Below are 23,052 nucleotides of genomic sequence, written 5' to 3'. Positions count from 1 at the left end.
TATCAGATTGAAATAAAAATCTGAAAATGTTTTTTTTTTATTTCCTAACATTGTTTGTTTTGTAAATTTTTTTTTTATGTTCTGGGTCTTTTGATGTACTAAAATAAAACGGCAAGCATTATGTACGCAGGATCAGTCATACAAGATTATGCCATCAGGATCAAGGGATAAACTTAGATACATGATTCGGAACAATTACTGTTCACAATATGGACACATAATTTTTTTAAATGTTAATTTGCATATGCATTGATAGATACGTGAAGAAAAATATTTTTGAAAATTTATATGGAAAAGGTAGGCCTATACAGCAGTGATGATGTAAATTAAACACACCTATTTTATACTGTTTACAATCGCCATGTCTGTGATTGAACGTGATAACCTGCAGCTGCGGGTAATTTATACTGAGTGTTATTTCCAGGTGCCAGATTCTCCAATGCAGCATCCACCAACTGGCGCGGGGCTCAAACCTCCCTCTGCCAGCAGTCCCGTGGAAAATGTGCCAAACGTTGAACGTTGTCGTCATGTGAACAACAGCCTCTAGCTCCAGAAGTTTGCGGATTATTATTATTTTTTTTTACATTGCACTCGTTACGATGTTCTGGTAGGACCGCGTGGCGTTGTTAGAGGGGGCGGAGCGGGGCGCGCTATCGATGTCACTGGCGAGCGCCTTGCCGCTGGTGAACGTGAGCGATGCCGGCTCGCTATCGGCGGCAGTGACCTCGGCCATGGGCGTGACGGGGGGAGGGGAGGACTCGGAGGGGCCGCTGCCCGGGCCGGGCGACGACTGGCCCAACGGAACCACCTACAACATCAGCCTGCTGTCGTCCGTGTTCGGGGTGACGCACTGCCCCCAGTGGGGGCCCGTCAACCACGTCTACTTCCAGCTGGCCAACACGTTCTTCTTCCTGTCGTACCTGGCGCCCAACGGCACCTACGGCATACTGTACCTGCGCTGCACGCTGCTCGTGGGCTGCGGCTTCTTCGCGCTGTGGGGCTGGGCCGTGCGCTGCTCCTTCGACGCCTTCCTGTGGAACGCCATCTTCGTCGGCATAAACCTCATCCACGTGTGCGTGCTGCTGTTCTACCTGCGCCCCGTCAAGTTCTCCCGGGAGATAGAGGAGGTGAGCTCTCCTCTCTGATTGCTCGTGTCAGCTCTGTAGTGGGTGCTGTCGTGTCCACAGCCTAGCCTACACCTGCTCCAACGCAGGGCACATTACATCAATTAAATGAATATTTTACTAACTGAAAAAAAGAAATGCTCGACAAGAATAATCTCGAGTGTTCAGATTGTTCGGAGTACGCTGTAGGTAGGGACAACTCCAGGGACAGGCAAGCCGGGCAATCGCCTGGGACCCCTTGACTTTTGGGGTTCCGCGCTGGCCCGTTTCATTTTTACTCTCCCCGTTTTTCTGTAGTTAAAAATCTGGGCATTAATTGGAACAGGAAATTTAAATTGTTATTAGCATATGTCGTTTAAAGCGCTGATCAATGCATATTTCAATTAATATTATCGTATTAAAAACATTCAAATATTTTACCAGAATTTGATGGTTAGAATTCATGAAACTATTTGATTAATGTATTTACACTAAAAATACACATTCATTTTGAAAAATCTCGCGTGTGATTAGGGGTGTTGGGGAGGGGGTAGCCAAATATCATGACATCTCACCAAAGAGCCTGGGGGGTGGGGGGTCATATAATTAATGGACACCCTCTTAATTCCACTATTTCAAATATTTTTGATTTAACTTAGATGGTAAATAAATATATTTATTTGCAGTCTTTTCATTCTTAATGTAGCTACAGTAAGTTGGATAGTACACAAAATCACTAAAATATTCAGGTAAGTATCTATAGTAAAAATTACTCTACAAGTATAGCCTCCCCCTCCCCCCCAAATGCGGTGCCTGGGCAGAAGCCCCATCTGACGCCCTCTAGTTGCGTCCCTGGTTTTTAGTGAAAACTCTTTCTGCTGCATGTTTGGGTTATGGCAAAAAAAAAAAAAGTAGAATTGAATTTAAAAGGTGTTGGGCAGCCAAATCCTTGATAATAAATGTTAAAACATGTTATGAACATTTTTCTTCCACTATCCTCAATTTCCAAATGGTTTTGATTGGAAACACCTAGTTTACGCTTACACGTAACAACTAATAGAATAAGTAAAACTTTTAGTATAATGATATGCCAATGGACCTACTAAGAGTATACAATCGACTATTTTAGTTTTGATGTCGTAGTGTTTTGCAGCTAGCTAAAACATAGTCTGCTTTCTTATCAGGTCTCTACTAGCACAAACAGTTAAACCTTGTTCATCCGGACTAACTGGGACAAAGGCAGTTCCGATGATCGAAAATCCGGATAATCTATTTAGTAAGGGTAATAAGGAAAACAATTTTTAAATAAGCAGACTTTCAGTTCACTGCAATAAAAAACCATGTTTTGTACCAAAATTACATATAGGTACCTATATATACACATGTGCTATGTTGTTTACAAGTCATTAAAAAAATATAAAAATAATTTTTCACACCATTTATTAACAAAAAATTCAACTTTCTTTTATGAAAAAAAAGTATGGTGTTTGAATGAAGCACTGTCAGGTACATTATTGTGTGCCAACTAGCTTTGTTTGCTTAGATGTGGAATACAATTTTCATTTTTATGTGAACATTAAATAATATATCTACAAATCTGATACGGATTATCCGGATTAAGGGCCGGATGAACAAGGTTTTACTGTACATTGAAGTACCTATATTGAAATATAAAAGTCGTAGCTTACCCAGTGGTTTGCCTTAGAGCCTTGTGGTTTAAAAAAAAAAAAGTTTCTTCCATTTCTTCATCAGTCTACCATCACTTGTAATCAGTCACAAGTGTTACAAAAAGTTACACAAAGATCTGAAGGAATTTTCCTGAAAATCATGGAATAGTCCCAAAATAAACAATAACTGTATTCAATAGTAAATCAGTTGAATAATATTTTTAAAGTAAAAATCAATAGATAGAAATGAAAACCTGCTCTGTTTGATTTATTTTGCTAGTAAAAGCCAGACTTGTTTGTAGCATGTTCCATTATAAAAGCTTGTATGTATCGGAAACTCAACATTACATGTACCTACATAAATTTAATTTTTATAATTAGTAAATCAAGGGGTAATGCTTTGGCATCATAATTACTTGATACATAGAAAAATATTGATATTTTCAAGCTGATATTTTATCAGTATCAATAACATTCAAAATGGTAAATATGTAGTTGGGCAATATGTGTTAAATAAATTTTTTTAAATCCGAAAATACTTTTATTTTATGCTCTTTAACTTCCTCTTTTCATTAAACCCGGCAGAGATAAGAAATTCCAAATACTTTAGGAGATATCAAATTTTTTAATTTTCATCACAATACATGTACATTCATGTGGCTTACACCATTGTTTCTTGTTTACGAGTATGAATTTTTTTTTCTTGCAGTGTTCACCATTGTTTAAAAATAAGTATAAAAAAATTATGTGAATTCCTACTGTTCTTCCTTTGTCCCGGTTTGTTAGGTCAAGTCAGTTTCATTATAAATACTTTAAAACTAAACAACCATTTAAATTAATTCATATTATTTTTAATGTCCGCTTAGTTTGAAAGTATTTATAATGTAACTGACCTGACCTAATCGACCATTTTAATTAATTAGGCATTCACGAACACACGGCAAAATAAAAAATCGAATGATTGCACAGGTCTTGTATTGCAAAATAAGAACTGCGATATCTCCTAAAGTATTTGTAATTTCTTATCTCCGCCGGGTTTTATGAAAAGTGGAAGTTAAAAAGCATAGAATAAAAGTATTTTCGGAATCTGAAATTTTTTTTTAACAAATATTGCCCAACTACATATTTACCTTCAAACTATATTACAAAAGTATCAATATATGAATATGTGGGAAAATGTTGCCATCCCTAATTGCAGGTTCAGTCTCAACCACAGTTACTACAGTTATAAACACCGAGTCTGTAGCCAAGTGAAATCTGGTGATTCCATTTGGCAACTGTCAGCTCTTTATTAAAAGTTTACATGAAGCACTGTTCAACTTGAACACTTTAAATAATGTTATATTCTTAAAAATAGGCAAAAAAAAAATTTTTTTTTACATAGTTTCCACCCACCAAAAATTTCTGCTATCCACCCAACAAAAGAACTAAGTGGACTACAGAATTAAATCTTTTCAAGTTAAAAGTCGATGCTATTGGTTATTCTCTGACACAATTATTATTGTTAATCTTGATGAAATTTGTGTAGTTTGGTGTTCAAAGGGAATTTCGTAACCTTACTAAAGAAACATAAGTTTATCTGAAATAAAAGTTCTATTATGCAGTTCTATGTAATATTGACTTTTTAACCTGGAAAATTGAAATTCTGAGGAATTTTTTTTTTTTGGGTGGGGGTAGCCACTTGCACACGTGGAACTGCATTGGTACGACTACACACCAGTTCAGAGCCTTGCCCTTAGAGGCGATAATGCATTCAATTAGTATCACTAACACCTGTATTTCACATAAGAATTAATTAATGAAACTTTAAAGAAAATTAAATTACACTCCAGTGAAATTTGGTTCTTACCTTTTTCCTGCAGTTACAAGTCTAGAAAATATTTGTTCTATCAACCATAGTATGGCATGGGTAAGGTAACAATTTGTCCTATTTGTCTTGTAATATTGCTTTTAAAAAAAATTTGTGAATATAAATTTAATTTCATCTATTTTGGAAACATAAATATGTTGGTCCATTTTTACACAAAGATAAACATTAGCCCCACTGGCTGTTGCCTCATATCCTCATAAGAAATCAAATAAGTATAAGTATTTGCCTTAATGTGACACTACAGGTCTTGCAAGCAAACAAGTTTTTCTCCATTGTGATTCACTTTGTTCAAAATCATGGCTAGGTCAATCTTAGTAGGCACTTTGGTTACTGTATGCAATGATAGTTAAGAGTTAAAGACAGATATAAATATGGGGGGGGGGGGGGGAAGTTGGTGTACTACCAAAAGAAAAGTGACCAAGTCAAAAAATAGCAAAATTGAATAAGTTAACTTTATCAACTTACTATAAACAGTATTTTAATTGTTGGGACTTGGTAAGAATAGCGACATTTTAATTACTTAGTTACTACTGATTCAGATTTTGACTTGGGCATTTTTTTAGTTATACTTCTCCCTTTATTGGGCGGATAGTTATTTAATCTCATTTTTGCTACTTTTTTACTAGGTCACTTTTTGCAGTATACCAATGCCCAATACCTAGTACCTACCAATATCTTCTACCTTCCCAGCTTGAATCACTGACCTCACATTTCGACGGGATGCAGTGGTTGAGACACATTAAGTTGCCATTCAGTTTTTAGGGTTTCATTATTCAAGACGTGAGAAATACACTCTCGCTTATGTCAGTGTTGATTTTTTTTTTTATGTAAGGTTGGTCAAAGTTCAGAATGCAATAATTTCAGGTTATTTCTGTTACTGGCCAAAGTAATGACATGTGGGTGTGCACCTCACTATAAATTTTAAAATAATTTGAAAATAACTCATTGGAATCCAGATCTGGTGAGCGACAAAGGACCAGTTCACGCGCTGTTCCAGTTACACAGTTCGTTCCCTGAATGCCACATGAGGCATCCAGACCCGACCACGTGGTTGATGTGTGTGGAGCATGGCCCCCACAAGGGTGGGGCGGGGTGGACCCCTGGGTCCAGGGCCCGGGACTTATCTCAGCGTGTGAAATAAATATACATACTCGCTGTGGTCACTTCAAAGTAAAATCTTAGTTCCGATCCTGGGTCCAGGCCTCATGATCGAATGTGGGGGCCATGATGTGGTGTGTGCTGGAGGAGAGGGGAGCCGTACATGTAGCTGTAAACGCATGTATTTAATACATTTGTGTCTTATCATTAAACTTGAGTCTGAGACTTCGTTCTGTCCTAATCACAATCTTCCTTGTGCTGCAGCCTAAAGCTATTCTTTCTTCATTTTCCATACTTTATCGCCAGTTGTTTTTTCTTCATTTCGACATTGTCCTTATTTACAACATTGGTGTGCATATATATTGTATATATAAATACATTGGTGCTTTTATAGCTACATGTATGGCTCATATCTATAAGATAAATATTATAACACCACCACCTCGTAGCTCCAGTTGAAAACAAGCATTGTTATTAAGAACGAAAATGCAGTATGGGAAAAAATGGATTAAAATAAGAATATGCACAACTCCTAGTATGCCCACGCCAGGAATAAAGATATGTAAACAGAGCTAGCCACTGGCGGTATTAAAAGGTTGAAATAAGCGACTCGAGGTTAATTTTTGTTTCTACGTCTCGTTGACAATGAGACTACTCAGAGCGAGGAACTAGCGTTGTCGAACACCCCGTGTCCTGCTGGAGTCGTCTCTCGCTCTCTTTCTCTCGCTCAGCGCCGTGTTTTGGCAGGCACGTCAGCGTGTCAAAAAACAACCCCTACAAACACCCCCCCCCCCGCCCCCCCCTCCCCTCTCATTTGAAGTGCAGCCCTGCCACTCTGCCGCGAACTCCGACCTTTGCAGCAGGGCGCCGGCCTATCGACTTTTGCGAATCCTCTCTCTCTCTCTCTCTCTCTCTCTCTCTTACCCTCTCTCATTTCCCTCCACAACCTCTCTCTCCACAACCTCTCTCTCGCCTCGCTCGATTGCTTGTTGCGAAAATTTCGCCGGATTAAAGGCTGTTTCGGGAAAGGGTGATAATTACGTGTCGCTCGAGGCGCGATGGTGCATGCCGACCCCACTACCCCCCCCCCCCCTTCCTTTTTCTACAAACATCTCTTACTCCCAGGTGCTCCCCCCTCGAGGCTTAAAATTGAACAACCGCCTTTTCCTTAATGTTGTAAAGATCTGGAGGGATGTGAGAGTGATAAATTGAGCGCCTTGCATGCTTGGGTACAGGGTGGATTCAAAACGACGCCGGCAAAGCTTAGTTAAGTGTGTGGTGCGGGTCGGTAAACTGATCTTGTCCCAATAGGGAGCCCACGTCCGACGCAGAGCATTGGATGGGTGGGATATGTCCCCTCCATGAAGTTAGTAACAGAGAGAGAGATCTTGGTTAAGGCAAAATTATGGGTGATGCAAAGTGAGCTGTTTTAACACCTCAAATCACAAACTTCAAATGAACTGATGCATGTTGAGAATGATAATATAACTAACTGTCCAAACCCCATGTTGTTGAGGAAAATGTTTTTTGTAATACAATATATTTTTCAAACCCTCTCCAGACAGGGCCGGATTTAGAGGTCTGGAGGCCTCGGGGCAACAGAGGAGCGGAGGCCCCCTGGCCCCAAATTATTTTCCAAATAAAATGAACAATTTTTTTCAGTCGAGTTTTCCAATAAATAATTTATTGTGAAATCAAGTAGATTCTCTCAGTATTTAAAAAACATACATAACTCAAATATAATCGGAGACAAGAATTATATGAAATTATTGTATGGGCCCTCCGTTTGTGGAGGCCCCGGGGCTTTCGTCCCGGTTGCCCTCCCCTAAATCCGGCCCTGGCTCCAGAAATAAATTTCTGTACCCGATACTGTCGTCAGCGTTGTTTTGAATCACTTTATTATTATATGACCACAAGGCCGTGTCTCATGCCTAGTTGGTTGTTTCACTGCCGTGTTGCTGTTGCTAGAGGGCATTGTGTTCAGTAGAGATTCTGAAAGCGGTGTAAAATCACGCTAGTGTCCGCGGTTATCACTGACGTGACTTTTTTGAACTCGAAATAAACGTTCAGGAAATACAAGTTCAGGAAACTTATGGCCCAGCAACAAATGTGCAAGTGAGCTTTTGGAATATATTTATCTTTGAAAGATTTGTGCAATGGGAGTGCATGACCTGATGTAAGCTTTTGGACATACGCAATTGCTAAGCATATGTATGTCTGTAGAAGAAAACTAAAACTTAAAGACAAAAACACAAATTAAGCAAAAAATTGCTATTGTCAACAGGATATAAACACCACATAGTATTCCATAACAGGAATATTGTCAACAAACAAAGAAAAATGGACTAACAGAACGAAAAAACCCCACAAATGATGACAGCACAAAAATATTGAACCCAAAAAAATTCAGCACAACAGTTAAAACGAGACAAAAACACGACAAAACGAAAAGACTAAACAAACACAATAGTTTTACAAAACAGAAACAAGCGACGTTGGAATATATATTCACACGAATATCCTTTAGCCGACACAATCGCAAGAAAAAGAAGTAACCATTACGGTGCGTTTGACGGAAACTTAAAATGTTAAAATTGATTCGTTCCACACCATTCTCGTAGCTTCTTTGTACATCCAGTATACTCGCTGCTTCTCTCTGCATCTGTGCGGTGCCTTTCTCATGCTTAAATGGTAGTACAGAGTACTGTATTCAGATTAATACTACCGTTTTTAAATATTATCAGTTATAGTTATTTTTACGTATTTTTCTAAGACCATAAATTAGTGTCTATTTACACTAATATTACAGTTGTGGTCCTTCTGACAAAAAAAAAATCAGTGCTAAACACAAATTGTTATTTCACAAGATAAACTATTTGTAGCACTCGGTCACTATTAATTTCACGGAATTTCATAGAATTATGTGCTCTGTTGTAAACAGAATTTTTTTTTAAATAATGTTTCATAATGTTTGCCGAGAGAGTTGAAACCAAGATGGCGTCTTTTAATCAAGAATCCTTAAAAATAAAAAAATAAAACTGAACTTAATCATATTATTCTCTTGATGTAATACAACTGGCAAATGTATTTCCAAAATTCTAATTTCAAATTTTCCTTTACTACAAAGTACGTACAATGTTAAAAACTCCAAAAAAAAAAAAAAAAAAAATCTTACATTGTGCTGAATGGTGTAAACCTGGCAACAGGGCACTGCGAAACAAGAACAGCGCTAACAGCAGGAATTTTGCTTTGGAAAAAGAGCAATGACCATCTAAATGCACACTGGGCACTAAGCACTAATGATGAGACGCGCTATGGACTCTGCGGCATGGTTGTTTGAAGCGTCAGCCCGGGTTACAAGTTAGAATACGCGAGTGAGGCATTGGTACGAGAGATGTATTAAATTTTAAGATTAGTTTTAGTTAAACTTGTAAGACGGCTCTTAATTATTCTACCGACTTAAAATCTGGAGCGATAAGTTCGTTGAAATGAATAAATCTTGTTGCTTCTCTCTGCAACTCTGTGGCTCATATCATGGTTTTAGTTAATAACATAAAAGCATTTAATTAAAAAAAAGCTTTAGTACGCATTTGCTTTAAAAAATATTGCTTGTCTTAAAACACGTTCAAAAATTTATTTCTTTGAGGTATATAAAAATGTCTTGATACGAAGGCGCTACAAGGCTAATTTGATGTGGGGAAATAATTCTAGCCAGAGAAGGTAGGCATAGAGTGGTAATCAGTTTGTGTGATGTCCTTAACACTACGTGTGTGTGTGTGTGTGTATGTTATGTATTAGAGCAAGTTCTAAGTTTTGTCCTTGCATTGCAGTTTTTTTTTTAACTAGCATATTTAAATTTCGAGTAGTTTGAATGTTGAGTCTGTCGTCTCCTGTCTAACTGGATCACCACACACAGCTCTCACTGTTGTCGCTTCCCGAGTGTGATGTTGGGCAGATACGTGAGAGTGGCCACTACAGTTGGCTGGCGTCCAAGTCCAGTGCTTAACATGACGTTACGTTAATCCTTCCTCTGCGTTTCCATACTAAAAGGGCTTTGGTCACAAAACTTTCAAAACCACTGACGTATGTTTGAACTTTGAGTATGGCATGATTAGCATTATACGTATCTGTTTGAATAAACAGTTAGAACCCATACCCACATAACATATATGCATAATGTATTCATAAAATGAATAAATATACCTGTACATACAAGGTATAACTAAATTTCGCCATATTAATGTCGGAAGCCCCTTTTTTTCATGGATTAATTCGATGTACATTTAAGCGGACCTAGTGACTTGAATCTGTGAGTCAACGTGTAACAGTCAGCAGTCTAACAGTAGCTGAAAGCTTAGGTAAATGTGCAGTTATTGCATAAACAATTCAACTTACCACTAATTCAAGCATCACAGTTTTAACAAGGCTATAGGGAGATGGAACTGTTTAGTATAGTCCGTCGCCAAACTTGTAGGTGTACAAAGACAATGAAACGCACCATGGATTTTTTGACGTGACAACGTCTAATAAATCTATGAACGCCTGCTGCACGCACGAAAAAGTCCAGTTACGCACATTGTTCCGTTACGCTGTGTCCCGTTACGCTCATTGTTTCGTTACGCTGTCGGCGAGTGCAGTAATAACATGTTATGTTACAATGACTAAAAAATTATGTTGATTCATATAATTGATGATAGATATTTGATTTCAGTTTATTTATATGAAAACTTGTTCATAATTATATTTAAACTTTATAGCTAAACGCCAGTTTTTAAAATTAATTACAAGTCATCTACACGTGAACTGTTTCGTCGACTGTTTATAAGGTGAAGTGAAAAGTTAATGCGCTTTTCATTGCTTATTACAACAATTTCGGCAATAAAGGTTAATTATTCTTGCATTTTAAAAATCTGATTACTAGTATAATTTCAAGTATTTATTCTTTTATTATTAAAATAAAAATGATTCAATTTTATTCATAAAAGTATGCAATCATTTCATCAACGTTTTGTTATGAAGTCACGTTAAACTATCGTCCGTAAACCGACTTTACAGACAACCAATTTTTTTTCCCCTAAGGTTGATTTATAAAGTTTTCTAATTAATGCGGAGTTACTGTAGGATGGTTCGCAGCATAAGCGACAGTGAACCCGCGGGCTGAAAACTAACTAAACCTTACAACTCGGACGAACTTGGAGATCAGACACGAAGCACACTGCAGTTTACAGAAGCCTGAAGCAGCTTGCAAGATTTGAAACCGTGGTCTGACTTCAGGCATGTGTCGCCTCTTGTGCGATGGTAAGTGCGATGCCCGCTGGTGCTTCTAGCGCGGTATCGCCTCTATGGACTAAAACGCGCAGTCTTCTCGTCTCGTGCACGGGGCAACCATAACATCACATGACAGGGGAATGAAGATAAAAGTGTAATGCAAGTCCCTTGAATGCTTTTAAGAATCTCTACCGAGGGTTTCATGGCTGAAAATTATTTTGAAAAAAAAAAAAAATATTGGTTGTCTGTAAAGTTGGTTTACGGACGATAGTTTAACGTGACGTCATAACAAAACATTGATGAAATGATTGCATACTTTCATGAATAAAATTGAATATTTTTTATTGAATTATCACTATTTTGTATGGATACAAAGGAGGAGTGAAATGAAATCTACAATTTAATTGATAAATTTACTTTTATTTGCACTCATTAATTCAAATATGTTTATTACTTTAACGAACAGATTATTTTAACTATAAATTTTATACATGTTTGCTATTCAACTTCTTCCAATCTGTGTTATTCTGTTAAGGATAGGACGATGATAGGAAAAGTAGGAAACTAACGGGAGTGTTTCAAGTTTAATGTGCCTCGAAAAATTCAAATCGATGGTTGTTCCAATCGAGTGGAAGAGAGATAGATGCGGCGCAAGCGTACAATGAGCGTAACGGGACACTTTTTCGTGCGTGCAGCCGGCGTTCATCGATTTATTAAACGTTGCCACGTCAAAAAAAAAGACGCGTTGTAGCCATTTTTCAATTTTTTAAAGAAATCAATTTTAAAAACTAATTACGGAAGCAGAACTACTGAACTCTCCCAGAACATTCTCGAATGCTTTTCGTAAGCAGACACCACTCTGGTGGTCCCTGAAGCTCTGCGTGTGTGTGTGTGTGTGTGTGTGTGTGTGTGCGCGCGCGCCCGGGTAGGCAGGGGCCTTAATGCGCGCAGGAGCGTCGGTCTGTGATGGTGCGTCTCGGCGCCTCCGGGGAATTATCGGAGAGTCTGCCAATTCGCCTTTTCCCTTTTTCTTCCCCGCCGGGGTTTATTTTTGATCCCTCGCTTGATCGGAATTGCAAATCTTCTTTTCCCCGGGCGCGCGGAGTGGTGCCGCTAACTGCCCTGCCCGAGGGGACCTGATCTTCTTTCTTCTCGGCGGCGGCCCGGCGTCTTGGCTCCTTCCATCGCCAGGGAAAACAAGACGGCGAAGATCGGCAACTTAGGGGATCCGCCTCTTCAGGCGGGATGATGAGCGCGACGCTCGCTGGTGCTTCTAGCGCGGTGTCTCCTCTGGACTGGCGCGCAGTCTTCTCGATGTGCATATGAGCGGTGACCGTAACAATGGCCGAGAAATGAAGATAAAGGTATCATGCAAGTCTCTTAAGTGCTTTCAAGAATCTGTTCCGGTTGTTTTACGCCTAAAAATTACTCTGAAAACATGCTTTTTAGCCCTTTTAACTCATCTAAAAATACAGTTTAAAAACTTAATCCGAAATCGAAAGTACTTTTCGGCCCTCAGCGAACTCTTAAATGCTTTTCGTAAGCAGACCCCACTAGGATATCTTGAGTAGTTTTGAAATAGCGTTGTTTTTTTTCCTGAAGCTCTGCGCACCGTGTATGTGCCCTGGTGGGCTGGGGCCTTAAGGGGGTGCCTCCCATGTCAGGTCATGATTTTATATTTATATTAATCACTGATCCACTTTTAGACTTTTTCAATCGTTTAACTTTCACGAAATGAAAAATATATACAGCGCATAGTTTTATTTATTTTTGCATAATTAGCTGCCAAAGTTTCATTTTTTAACGTTTTTTTGGGTTTTACAAATAAGGAGGATTTAATTTACTGCAAGGTGCATTTTAAAATTACAACTCCTTAAAATTAATTTTATCAGATCTCGATGAAATATAACATAATTTATTTTTAAAAAATATCATTACAAATTTTACTTAACGAAATGCGATGTTTCAGATACCGGCACATTAAAAAAAAATTAATTGCATTACAAAGTTGTGTCTAAAACTGTTGTGCTCTACGGTGTATATCTGGCAACAGTACAAACAAGGATAGCGCTAATAGCAGGAATGTTGAATGGGAAAGACAGAGTGAATGCCCAGTTAAATGCACACCGCAGACTATAGCGGCTTTGCGGTTGCGAGTTATGTACTCTGTATAAACATCATCTTCTGTAACTGTCTTTCTGGCTTTGTTTTGGTTTTTTCGTTCTTGAAGTTCTTTGGAACCTAATTTATACACCTGTGGCATGTTAATTTTCACAATACAGGATGCAAATATACGTCGTAAAACGTTTTATATAAGTACATGTGTTTCGCTACGACTGTCTGTAGGCAGAACACACTTGCACCGCTCGTTTATATATACAGGATGTCCGTGAACTATTTTAATTAATTACTAATTACGTATGGGTCAGATCAAAAATCGGCAAAGACTTCCTGTTTCAGAAATTTATTCTCTATCTGATAAAAAAACGTGCGGTCTTTCATGGACATCCTATATATATATATATATATATATATATATATATATATATATATATATATAAACTGAATCTAATTTTGAAAATTACCTAAACGTATCCCGTTCATCCCCCTCAGGTGTTAATTTACGTAAAATCAAATCTTAGTGAATGTTGATAGTCAAGCTGTAAGCAAACTTAAAACGGAAATTAATTTAAAAACTAAGGGCATCTCTGTCGGGATTTAGGGTATTAGCGCTACAAATAGCCTACCGTTTTTCTCTTATTCTTTGTCCTTTATTGTGCTCATATTGATTCTACTATGCTGACGTTTAATATTAGTCTTGGGTCATTACATGTTTTCAGCGAATTCAGATTCCGCATCATAACAATCGGCGAGCCATATGTTCGGTCTGAGAAAGTTCCTGGCACATGTAACTAATTAAAAAAAAAAAATAGTTTGGAGAGACCAAAAAATGCAACAGCCGTTGCCACGGAGATTTCAGACCAAAAAACGGGAATTGTTTTTTAAAAAAAATCATAAATGCCCTCGGAACTCTTCGTGGGAGCTGATTTTGGTTTAAAAAAAAAAAAAAAACGTTCTAGGCGGATGCCTACGTAGCAAAAGGAATTTACGTGGCAAACTTCAATTCTGTAGGTCTTATAGTTCCGGGGTATTCGTGATGAGTGAGTCAGTGAGTAACATTTCGCCTTTATATATTAATTTATAATACTTTTTTTTGGTGGTGTGATCATTTTTTCTTCCCCCCCCCCCCCCAAAAAAAAAAAAGATAGAAACCCGACGTAATTCCCTGGAAGAAGTTGGTCGTTCCCGGCTTATGCAGTTCTCTCTCTCCCCCTCTTTTTTTTTTTGCTTTCTGCTTCTCACACACACACACACTCCCACGTCTGACCGCGGCCCTTTGTGTAGATCCTTTGTGTGTGTGAGTGTGTGTGTGTGAGCCTCTGTGCGCGGGCAACCCCCCCCCCCCCTCCATAGCCACCGAGAGTTCTAGGGGACGCATTGTGCGCTACCTCACTGCCTACTCCGAGCGCCTGTGCCAGTGAGAGAAAGCGAAACCCTTTTACCGCTCACCGCGCGTTAATCCTCCAGGGTATTTTTTCTTATTTCTGTCTTTCTGAAATTCATGGGCGCTGAGCGACCGCAACTTTCAAACTTTTTTTTTTTAAATGAGATATTTGAGAAAACCTAACTAGAGATGTGAGATTTTTTCTTCCTGAAACAAATATAACCACGTATTTTTACAGGAAAATGTCCCCCCCCCCCCCCCGGATATCAACATTGGTTTCCATAGTTTCGGATTGGTTCATACCCGTACCTTTTACGATATAACCTACTCTGTACGCGAGTATAGTGTTAAAGTATTTATCCTCTATGACATTTTTTTTATATAATTTTATGTTACCATAGATATGGAACTGTGAAGTGTCCCCCGAATGTATATTCTTATTTCTTCCACGTGACCGTCTGCCCATCTCGTAACAGAACTGGGAAGTCGGAATCAGACGTGGTTCTTGTGCTCAGCATACCAGAGTGGGGTGCATTTCCGAAAAAAGCTTTCAAGAATGCTGTGTTGAGTTCGGATGAGTTGTTTTGTTCCCCGTAGTTCGTTTTTTGAACTCTTGTTTTTTTAGGAAAGTAAAAATGGCTGAAGAGCGTGTTTTGATAGTCCTTTTAGGCGTGTGAAATCCGGTAGAGATTCTCGATGTTTTTTTTTACTTAATTTTATTTATTTAATTACATCTGGGTTCAAATCATTTAATTTCTATTGTATCGAGTGATTTTGTTTGATGTATTAGGTTTCCGACTCATTTCCGTATATGTGGATTTATTTCATTTCCATTTGTATAGTTTAAGATTATTTCGGTTATTTCACATTAAAATGTACATTTAGGAAACATTACCACCATTTAAGTTTTTTCCTTTGATTTATTTTGTTACAACTCAAGCATTGAAATTCGATTGTATTAAAGTACGTATATTTCGTTATAAATGGGTTCTTTTGATGCTTTTTTATGTAATTTTACTTCATTTTTTTATTTTATTACATTTAGGTACAAATAATTGTATTTATGTTGTATTAAGTGATTTTATTTGTTATATTAGGTTTCCGACTCATTTCGGTATATGTGGATTTATTTCATTTACATTTGTATCGTTTAAGATTCTTTCTGTTATTTCACATCGAGGGACTTGCATCGCACCTTTATCCTTGTTTCTCCGCCATGTAATGGTAAGGTCACCGCTCAGACGTTGCAGTTGCTCTGTGCACGACGAGAAGACTGCCAGTTCACAGCCTTGCGCTTAGAGGCGACACGGTAAGCCTTCTTTTCACAGACGAGAGAGCCACACCCGGAGTTCCCCGAAGTTCATGCTCGCTTTTCTTTTTCCGTACCACAGCAGGTGTATTTATTTGGGGGGAAAAATAATTCGCGGGCATTTATTCTCCAAATGCGCGGGTTTAACTTGTAAGATGTCATTCTTAAAATTAGCAAGAAGTAATTTAAAGAATTATTCGGTAAATGAGGATTCAAAAGAAGCATACGATAGGTTAGCTACATTATATATTGGTTATATTAGGTAAGTACAGCTACATTAAAAATACTGTAAAATCATTTTATGGTTGCTTAGCAAATAACTTTTTAATAAGTAGCTATCCAGCGCTAGGAAACCGTTTACATGATTTCGCAGTATCTTTAATGTAGCTATCCTAACCAAATCAACCGTCCACAATGTTTTAAAGTATTTATAATGTAGCCAACCTAACCTAATTGACCATTAGTTATCATGAGTTGTCCAAAATAAAAATAAAAAAACAAGAAAATGCAGGATCGGGCGTTAGGCTCTCTCGTGCGTGAAAAGAAGGCTTTAGAGGCGACACGGCGCTGGGAGCACCAGCGAGCCTCGACCGTACGCCGCACATATTCATTAAATTAATAACCGTCCGCGGGCGGGCGCCGGGTCAAAGGTCACAGTTCGCGCGTGTAACCGCCCCCGCACGCACTTCAGCAAACATGTCCGTCGGTCTGCGCATTTCACCTTTCAGCCTGCAAACATCATTTCCCGTGTCGTTCAGCTTACCTCCTCGCTGTTTGCTTTTCATTATTTCATTTTTTTTTTTTTTTTTTTTAGTATGTTTGGTACTTAGCGTGAACTCTTGTAAATAGAACTGTGTTGTGAGTTGACTTTGTGGCACTTGTACCGGGCCAAGTGATGGACACAGTTTAAATCACCCGCGCCCCAGCCTTTTACAGTTGGCACCATGTTGGACCACTGCAAGGGTCGGCGTCCATAAACCGTGATAGTGGCATCCCTGCGGTGAGAAACAAAAAGACAGTCTTCGTTTTGATCGGCATGATGACTGTAGGTCGCAATGGTGCGGGCTGATGATATCGTGTAATTTATGTTGCATCGTCGGTTAAAACCATCTCGATACAGTCCACATATGTTTGTCATCATTAACAGAGGACATGCACAATTTTTTTTTTAAACTGAACTGAAATGATTATCTAAAATTAAATATATTTGTAGTAAATTTTTACATTGCATGACAGAAATTGTATAGCTTACAAAAAAAAAATGTTCGCAAGAATACTTTGTGTTGTCCCAGTACTTAACATTAGTTCAGTCGTTGAATACTCTAGATTCTTTTCCGTGGTTTAAATATTTTTATCGAAATTCAAAATTATGCGCCGAGTTTCGTAAGCGCGACGAGCAATATTCAGTATTGTTTCCAAAAAAAGGTTTTTCAAAAATTACCATGGTAATGTTTTGCACAAATTTCTTGGCAAATTGTTTCTAAAGGTTTTTTTGTTGGTAAAAGTAGAGAAACATTCATGTGTAATGTGTTAGTAAATTGACTTGATGTAAGCTTTTGGACATACGCCATTGCTAAGCACATATATGTCTGTAGAAGAAAACTACAAAAAAACCAAAATACAAAAAACACAAATTAAGCAAAAGTTTCTGTTGTCAACAGGATATATACACCACATAATATTCCACGACAGGATGTCCAAAAGCTTACATCAAGCCATGCACTCCCATTGCACAAATCTTTCAAAGATAATGTGTTAGTAAATACAACCCAGAAGCCAAGCTACTTCAGACAATGGCCGTGAAAGCCTGCGAACATGATTAGACAATAATATTAATTCTATTAATTGAGCTCTGTGCGTCAATTATAAACAATAACGCATTATGAAAACTTGCGTTTAATTTGGTAATATGAACCTTCGCACAAAGGAACATTCTCTTTTAATTAGCAGTGGCCCGCCTACTTCTTAGAATTGGCTTGAAATACAATAGTGCCGCTGTTTTTTGGAGAGACGCTCCATGAAACTTCTGTCTTGTCTGCTAGTTACTAATTAGGTTCAATTAAAATAACTGTTGAACTGTTGAATGCCGCGGACTTGTCTGTTCTCCTTCCGACTGTTCTTCAGGTTCCGCCTCTTCGCGCTGTTCTCTTGTTTTTGTTTTTGTTTTGTTATTTTCATCGCTCCATCTCTCTCTACTTTCCTCGGGCTGGGGCTTGTATACTCGAATAATGATCAGGTGCCTGGGTCGATCAACGCTGATTCTCTCTTTCTCTCTTATTCTCTCTCATTCTCTCTCATTCTCTTATTCGCTGGTCGTTCCTACTAAGGCCCTGTCACACTGCCCAATTTTTTTTTTTGTTGGGTGGGTTATATTGGACGGAAAATGACGTCCAATTTTCTTCATCAAATAAATTTGTACAGATCACCTCATATACATTTTAAATCATGTCAAACTATCAAAGTTTATTTTTGCCTGGCTATCTCAAACTTCACAATTTTAAGCTCATTTTGAAATTAAACAAGGCATCATAGTGCTGGATATAATTTTTGAACTTTGTTTGCTTAATGTGCATTTCTAATCTTTTAAAACTGCTATAAATATAACTTACATTAATACTCGTTACGTAATAAAATTAATATTATTTTTTAAAAGTCAAAGCCACGAAATTTTGTGTTTTACGTATAAAAGTATTTCGCTTACAACATTCACATTAACATTATTTTATTCAACTTAATAACTTTTTTTTAAATCGTCCATGTGTTCTTCTCGATTATAAAGATTCTTTGTGACTGAAATGGACGCCATTTCTGTTACCGCTGGGTACGATATTGATTGGCTGATAGCATCCGACATCCAACGTATTTTAGAACGCGTGCTCTTTGCCAAATGTTTGATGGAATCTTCAAAACATCCAACTTGTCAAACAAACATGGCGGCGCTAGTGACTCTTTCGGTGACGTCATAACCCTCAACATTTATTTGACGAAACACATTGGAAGGCGTTGGAAGCGAAAGTTTGACATTGAGGCAGGGTCTTAAGGCGTCCAGCATCCAACTGTGTATTTAGTGAGGAAATTTGAGATCCAACAACAAACGCATAGAGCTATAGTTCACTAGAAAATTCCTTAGTTAATGTTAATGACAAGACAATGAAATAACTAAAATTGCGTGAGATACTGAGCCTTAAGAATTTTTTTTGTCTCTTTTCACGTATTATTTCCTCCTTTTTTTCCCTTTTTCTCTCCTCTTTCTATATTCCTCCGCAGCATAAAGTTCCTGGCTGGTCATCCTGCCTTTCGTTTGCGAGCCCAGTGATGAAAGAGAATAATTATTGTTTCTGAAAGCTCTGCCTTCTTCGTTTGCATCGACCAGACCCGCGATGCGACGGTCTTCCCTTTCTCTCTCTCTCTCTCTCTCTCTCTCTCTGTCTGTCTCTCTGTCTCTCACTCCCTCCCACTCCCTCCCACTCTTCCCTCTTTTCCTCTTTCCTTCCCCCGCACTCGCTTTTGCAGCCCGTAGGAAGTTTTCCCATTTTACAGTATCCTTTCTTTCCGCTGGCTTTTGCAAATTTGCAGAATAACGCCTTGTCAGGTTCCCTTACGTAAGTTTCCCGTTTTCGTTTTTTTTTTCTTTCCCCGTCTGCTTCTTTCTTTTCTTGGTGCAATCAGGTTTTTTGTGCTCTTGTTAAATTTTAAATTGCGTGTGGAATGTTGCGATGCTGACCATTTTACAGTGATTTGCTAACCAACTTTCACCAAAATTATGTTTTCTTGAAAATTATCCAATCAGATATTTTATTACTAAATTTTGTTAGAAAGAAATTGGAAAAAAATTAAGTACATAAATGTTTTAATAAGTTTTTTTTAACAAAATACAGTTTTATTTTTGAAATGTTAGTCAGATTTTTACATATTTTTGGTCATATATGTGCCATTTGTGTGTGTGTGTGTGTGTGTGGTTTTTTTACAGAGGGGATAGAATTGTTCTATGCGTTTTAGGGCTTGACAGGTGGAATCCAGCTTAAGGACTTGTAAGTCAAAGTTCGTGTCTAGTGTAACGTTGACATTTATAGTCGCGACAAGTCCATCGCACGGGCAGTGACTAGCTACAGCCCTTTTAATTAACGTTGGATGGTTTCGACGTGAGTCATTCTGGAGAGATGGTTTTTGATTTGTGTCCTGGTTTCGCTAGAAACTTGGTAGGTTAGTGCGAAATATAAAAAATGAATGCTATTGCTAGTTGCATGTCGCGAAGGATGAAAAAAAAAATTGTTTGTCTGTAAAGTCGGTTTACGGACGATAGTTCAACGTGACGTAATAACAAAACATTGATGAAATGATTGCATACTTTTATGAATAAAATTGAATAATTTTTATTTTAATAATAAAAGAATAAATACTTGAAATTATACTAGTAATCAGATTCATTTTCTTACGTACATTTGACGTAGAAATTATTTCATAGTACACATTTATAAACAAATATTAAGTTTTCACTTCTGTCTGTGCGGCGCAAGCGGACAATGAGCGTAACGGGACACAGCGTAACTTGACAATGTGCGTAACGGGACACTTTTTCGTGCGTGCAGCCGGCGTTCATCGATATATTAGACGTTGTCACGTCAAAAAAGAAAATAATTGAAACGTAGTGGCTTGGCTCTGTATCGTGTGGACTGGTGGAGTTAGGTCGGACAGGACGAGGTGATGAACGAGGTCTCGGGTATCGAACAGCCGGGAGCTCTAGCTGAGCCAACACGGCTGACGAGTGCTTGCATGCATTGCTGCGGCGTTTCTTACTAGTGTTCACAATTTAAAAAAATAAAGGGGTTTGCCTGTAAATACGGACGATAATTTTACGTGATAACGTCATAAGAAAACATCGATGAAAATATTGCATACTTTTTTAATTTTCAAATATATTTTAATTTTTTTGCAAATTTAATTTAAATAATTTGTTTAAATATAATCACGAACAATTAGTTAGAAAGCCCGTCTTAACCTGTTTGATATTATAGGAGATTTTCTCGCGCGGTGATTGGCCGGTTCTTGCACGCTCGGCCTCAGGCGGATCGTGACAATTTTTTCGTTGCGTGCAGCCGGCGTTCATCGATTTATAAGACGTTTATCATGTCAAAAAAAAAACAGTCGTGCGCAAAATATTTTACCGCCATGTTTTCGAACGTACTGATTCAAAACTACTTGACAGATCGGTCGTGGAAATAGGAGGGAAATGAACAACATTTTATTTCTGTCACGGAAGCCACGCGCAACAGCCAAAGAGTTAGAAGAGTTTAGTGCAACCACTGACGGGACTCTTTAACGGTGTGTTTTTTTTTTGTCAGTCGTAGTCATGTTTAGAGACCGGAAAAACACGCGTATTCATTTCGCGATAGGCTAAAATACAAATAGTTACACCTCAGTTCTGCCTCTGCTATTGGCTCATTACTCACCTGGATGACTCTGGGCCAATGAGAAACGCCCGACCAAAGCTGTATCGAATCGCAGGCTGCTAACGCTGGGACGTCTCACAAGACAGCAGCCAATGAGTGGGTGTCATTTGTCCGAGTGTTACGTGGAACCGTGGAGTTCATCCTGGAGGTCGTTGAATCCCGCGAATTTTTCCGGTCCCTGGACATGTTGTTCCGCGTCGTTGTCGGAGGGCGAGCATCGGCAGTTCGCAGTCCGACGCGGCGCGAGCAGTATTGATCCCCCCCCCCCCCGGCCCGTTGCCGACACCCGCGAGAGTTGTGTCCCGTCCAGGGTTACCAGACACTGATAACTAGAGACCTGCAAAATTCGTGGTTTCGATGGCCTTCAGGATAGACTGCACCTGCCCCTGTACACTCGGGCAAGTAACGCCAAGTTCATTGGCTGCCGACTTGTAAGTCGTCTCAGCTGGTTTGTCTGTGATTCGATCCTTCTTTGGTTTAGGGTTCATAACTGGTTGAGATTCGTCCAGATGAACAGCAAGCCAATAGCAAAATTATCTAAGAGGTATATGTGTTTGAATTCTAGCCTATCACCGAATGAATCCGCGAATTTTGCAGGTCTCTACTGATAACAAAATAGGAGGACAATATATATTTTTTTTTAAAAAGCCACGAATTAATTACAATGGAGTTAAGATATTTTATAATGTTTTGGCATTTAATACAGTTTCAGTATATAAAGAATCAAACAAACTACGCATATACAGCATATTATTAACACGTGCTTCTGCATGTGCTGCTACCTGCCAAGCTGTCATAGAACTACTTACTAGTGGGGTGACTCTGCGGACAGCGCATTAGCGCGCACTTTACTCAGAGTGTAACTGCAGGAATTATCTCACTTTATAAAAAAGCCGGACATTTTGGAACATTAAGGAAAATCTGCCGGACGCAAAAAAATACATAAAAAGGAGGACAAGTCTTCTTTTGCCGGACGTCTTGTAACCCTAGTCCCGTCCTCTGCGGGTCACGAGGGGGGGAGGGGGGGGGGGTCGTTCTGGCGCTAGCGCGAGGCCTGCCGCCGACGTTTCCTTAGCGTCTAGTCCCTCCCTCCCCTTAAGTCCGCGCCACAATGGCGCGCAGACGGAGACTTGACCCGTACCTTTGAATATATATACTGTATAGAAGTCGCCAGCCCAGGTTAACATTTCTAATACAGTTTTGAGGTAGTTGGTTAATTCACCGCCGCAATCGCCACCATCTCTAGGGCATCGACTCGTGGTGGTCCCTAGCGGACAAGTGTCGAACTCTTCAAACACTTCTTCCCCCTTCCCGTTGAACGAACTTGAGCTGCAGTGAATGATGGATGGGGGGTGCGGGGGAATGACAGCGGGCGACAGTGCTGCGCTCTAACGCGTAAATAACAACTAAGACGATACAGGGCGTTACGGCAGCGCCCTGCAGCGGTGAAGTTCCCAAGCTGCTCATCATACGCTTCTGAAAAACGTAGAGTAAATCCTATCCACTCGTGACTTCTATACAGTATATATATTCAAAGCCCGTACGGATCTGAGCTCTTCCGCGTACGTTGCCCCACGAAAGCGACACGCGACACTTCGGAAGGCTTCGGGACCTTACGAGACGGACACCGACCTGCAGGCACAAGAGACTGGTAGCGACACCAGTGTGCGTGCGTGCGAAGCTGGTGGCGATACCGACGAATCCTCGGCCAGTGAAGCGAAGATGTTGAGCGAGCCCCCTTGGCGAGCGATAGCGGGCGACGAGAGATGGGTTTAGTGCTGC

The 23,052-nt window shown here is 39.2% G+C and overlaps 2 protein-coding genes across 2 annotated transcripts in view; one reads left to right on the top strand and one right to left on the bottom strand.

The window, feature by feature from the left end:
- LOC134537381 (uncharacterized) overlaps nt 1-23,052 on the bottom strand; it is an 843,397-nt gene that overhangs the window by 536,852 nt on the left and 283,493 nt on the right. The window lies entirely within an intron of this gene.
- The window catches only part of LOC134537353 (blood vessel epicardial substance), a 101,464-nt gene that overhangs the window by 2,235 nt on the left and 76,177 nt on the right, over nt 1-23,052 (top strand). The window contains exon 2 of the mRNA XM_063377695.1: nt 425-1,127. Coding sequence (XP_063233765.1) covers nt 657-1,127 — 471 coding nt within the window. The 5' untranslated portion in view covers nt 425-656. The remainder of the gene's footprint in view (nt 1-424; nt 1,128-23,052) is intronic.

The sequence above is a fragment of the Bacillus rossius genome, chromosome 12 (assembly GCF_032445375.1).
Source record: "Bacillus rossius redtenbacheri isolate Brsri chromosome 12, Brsri_v3, whole genome shotgun sequence".
In the NCBI taxonomy this organism is placed as follows: domain Eukaryota; kingdom Metazoa; phylum Arthropoda; class Insecta; order Phasmatodea; family Bacillidae; genus Bacillus; species Bacillus rossius.
Note: the sequence above shows the minus strand (reverse complement) of the source record. Positions and strands in the feature narration are given on the sequence as shown.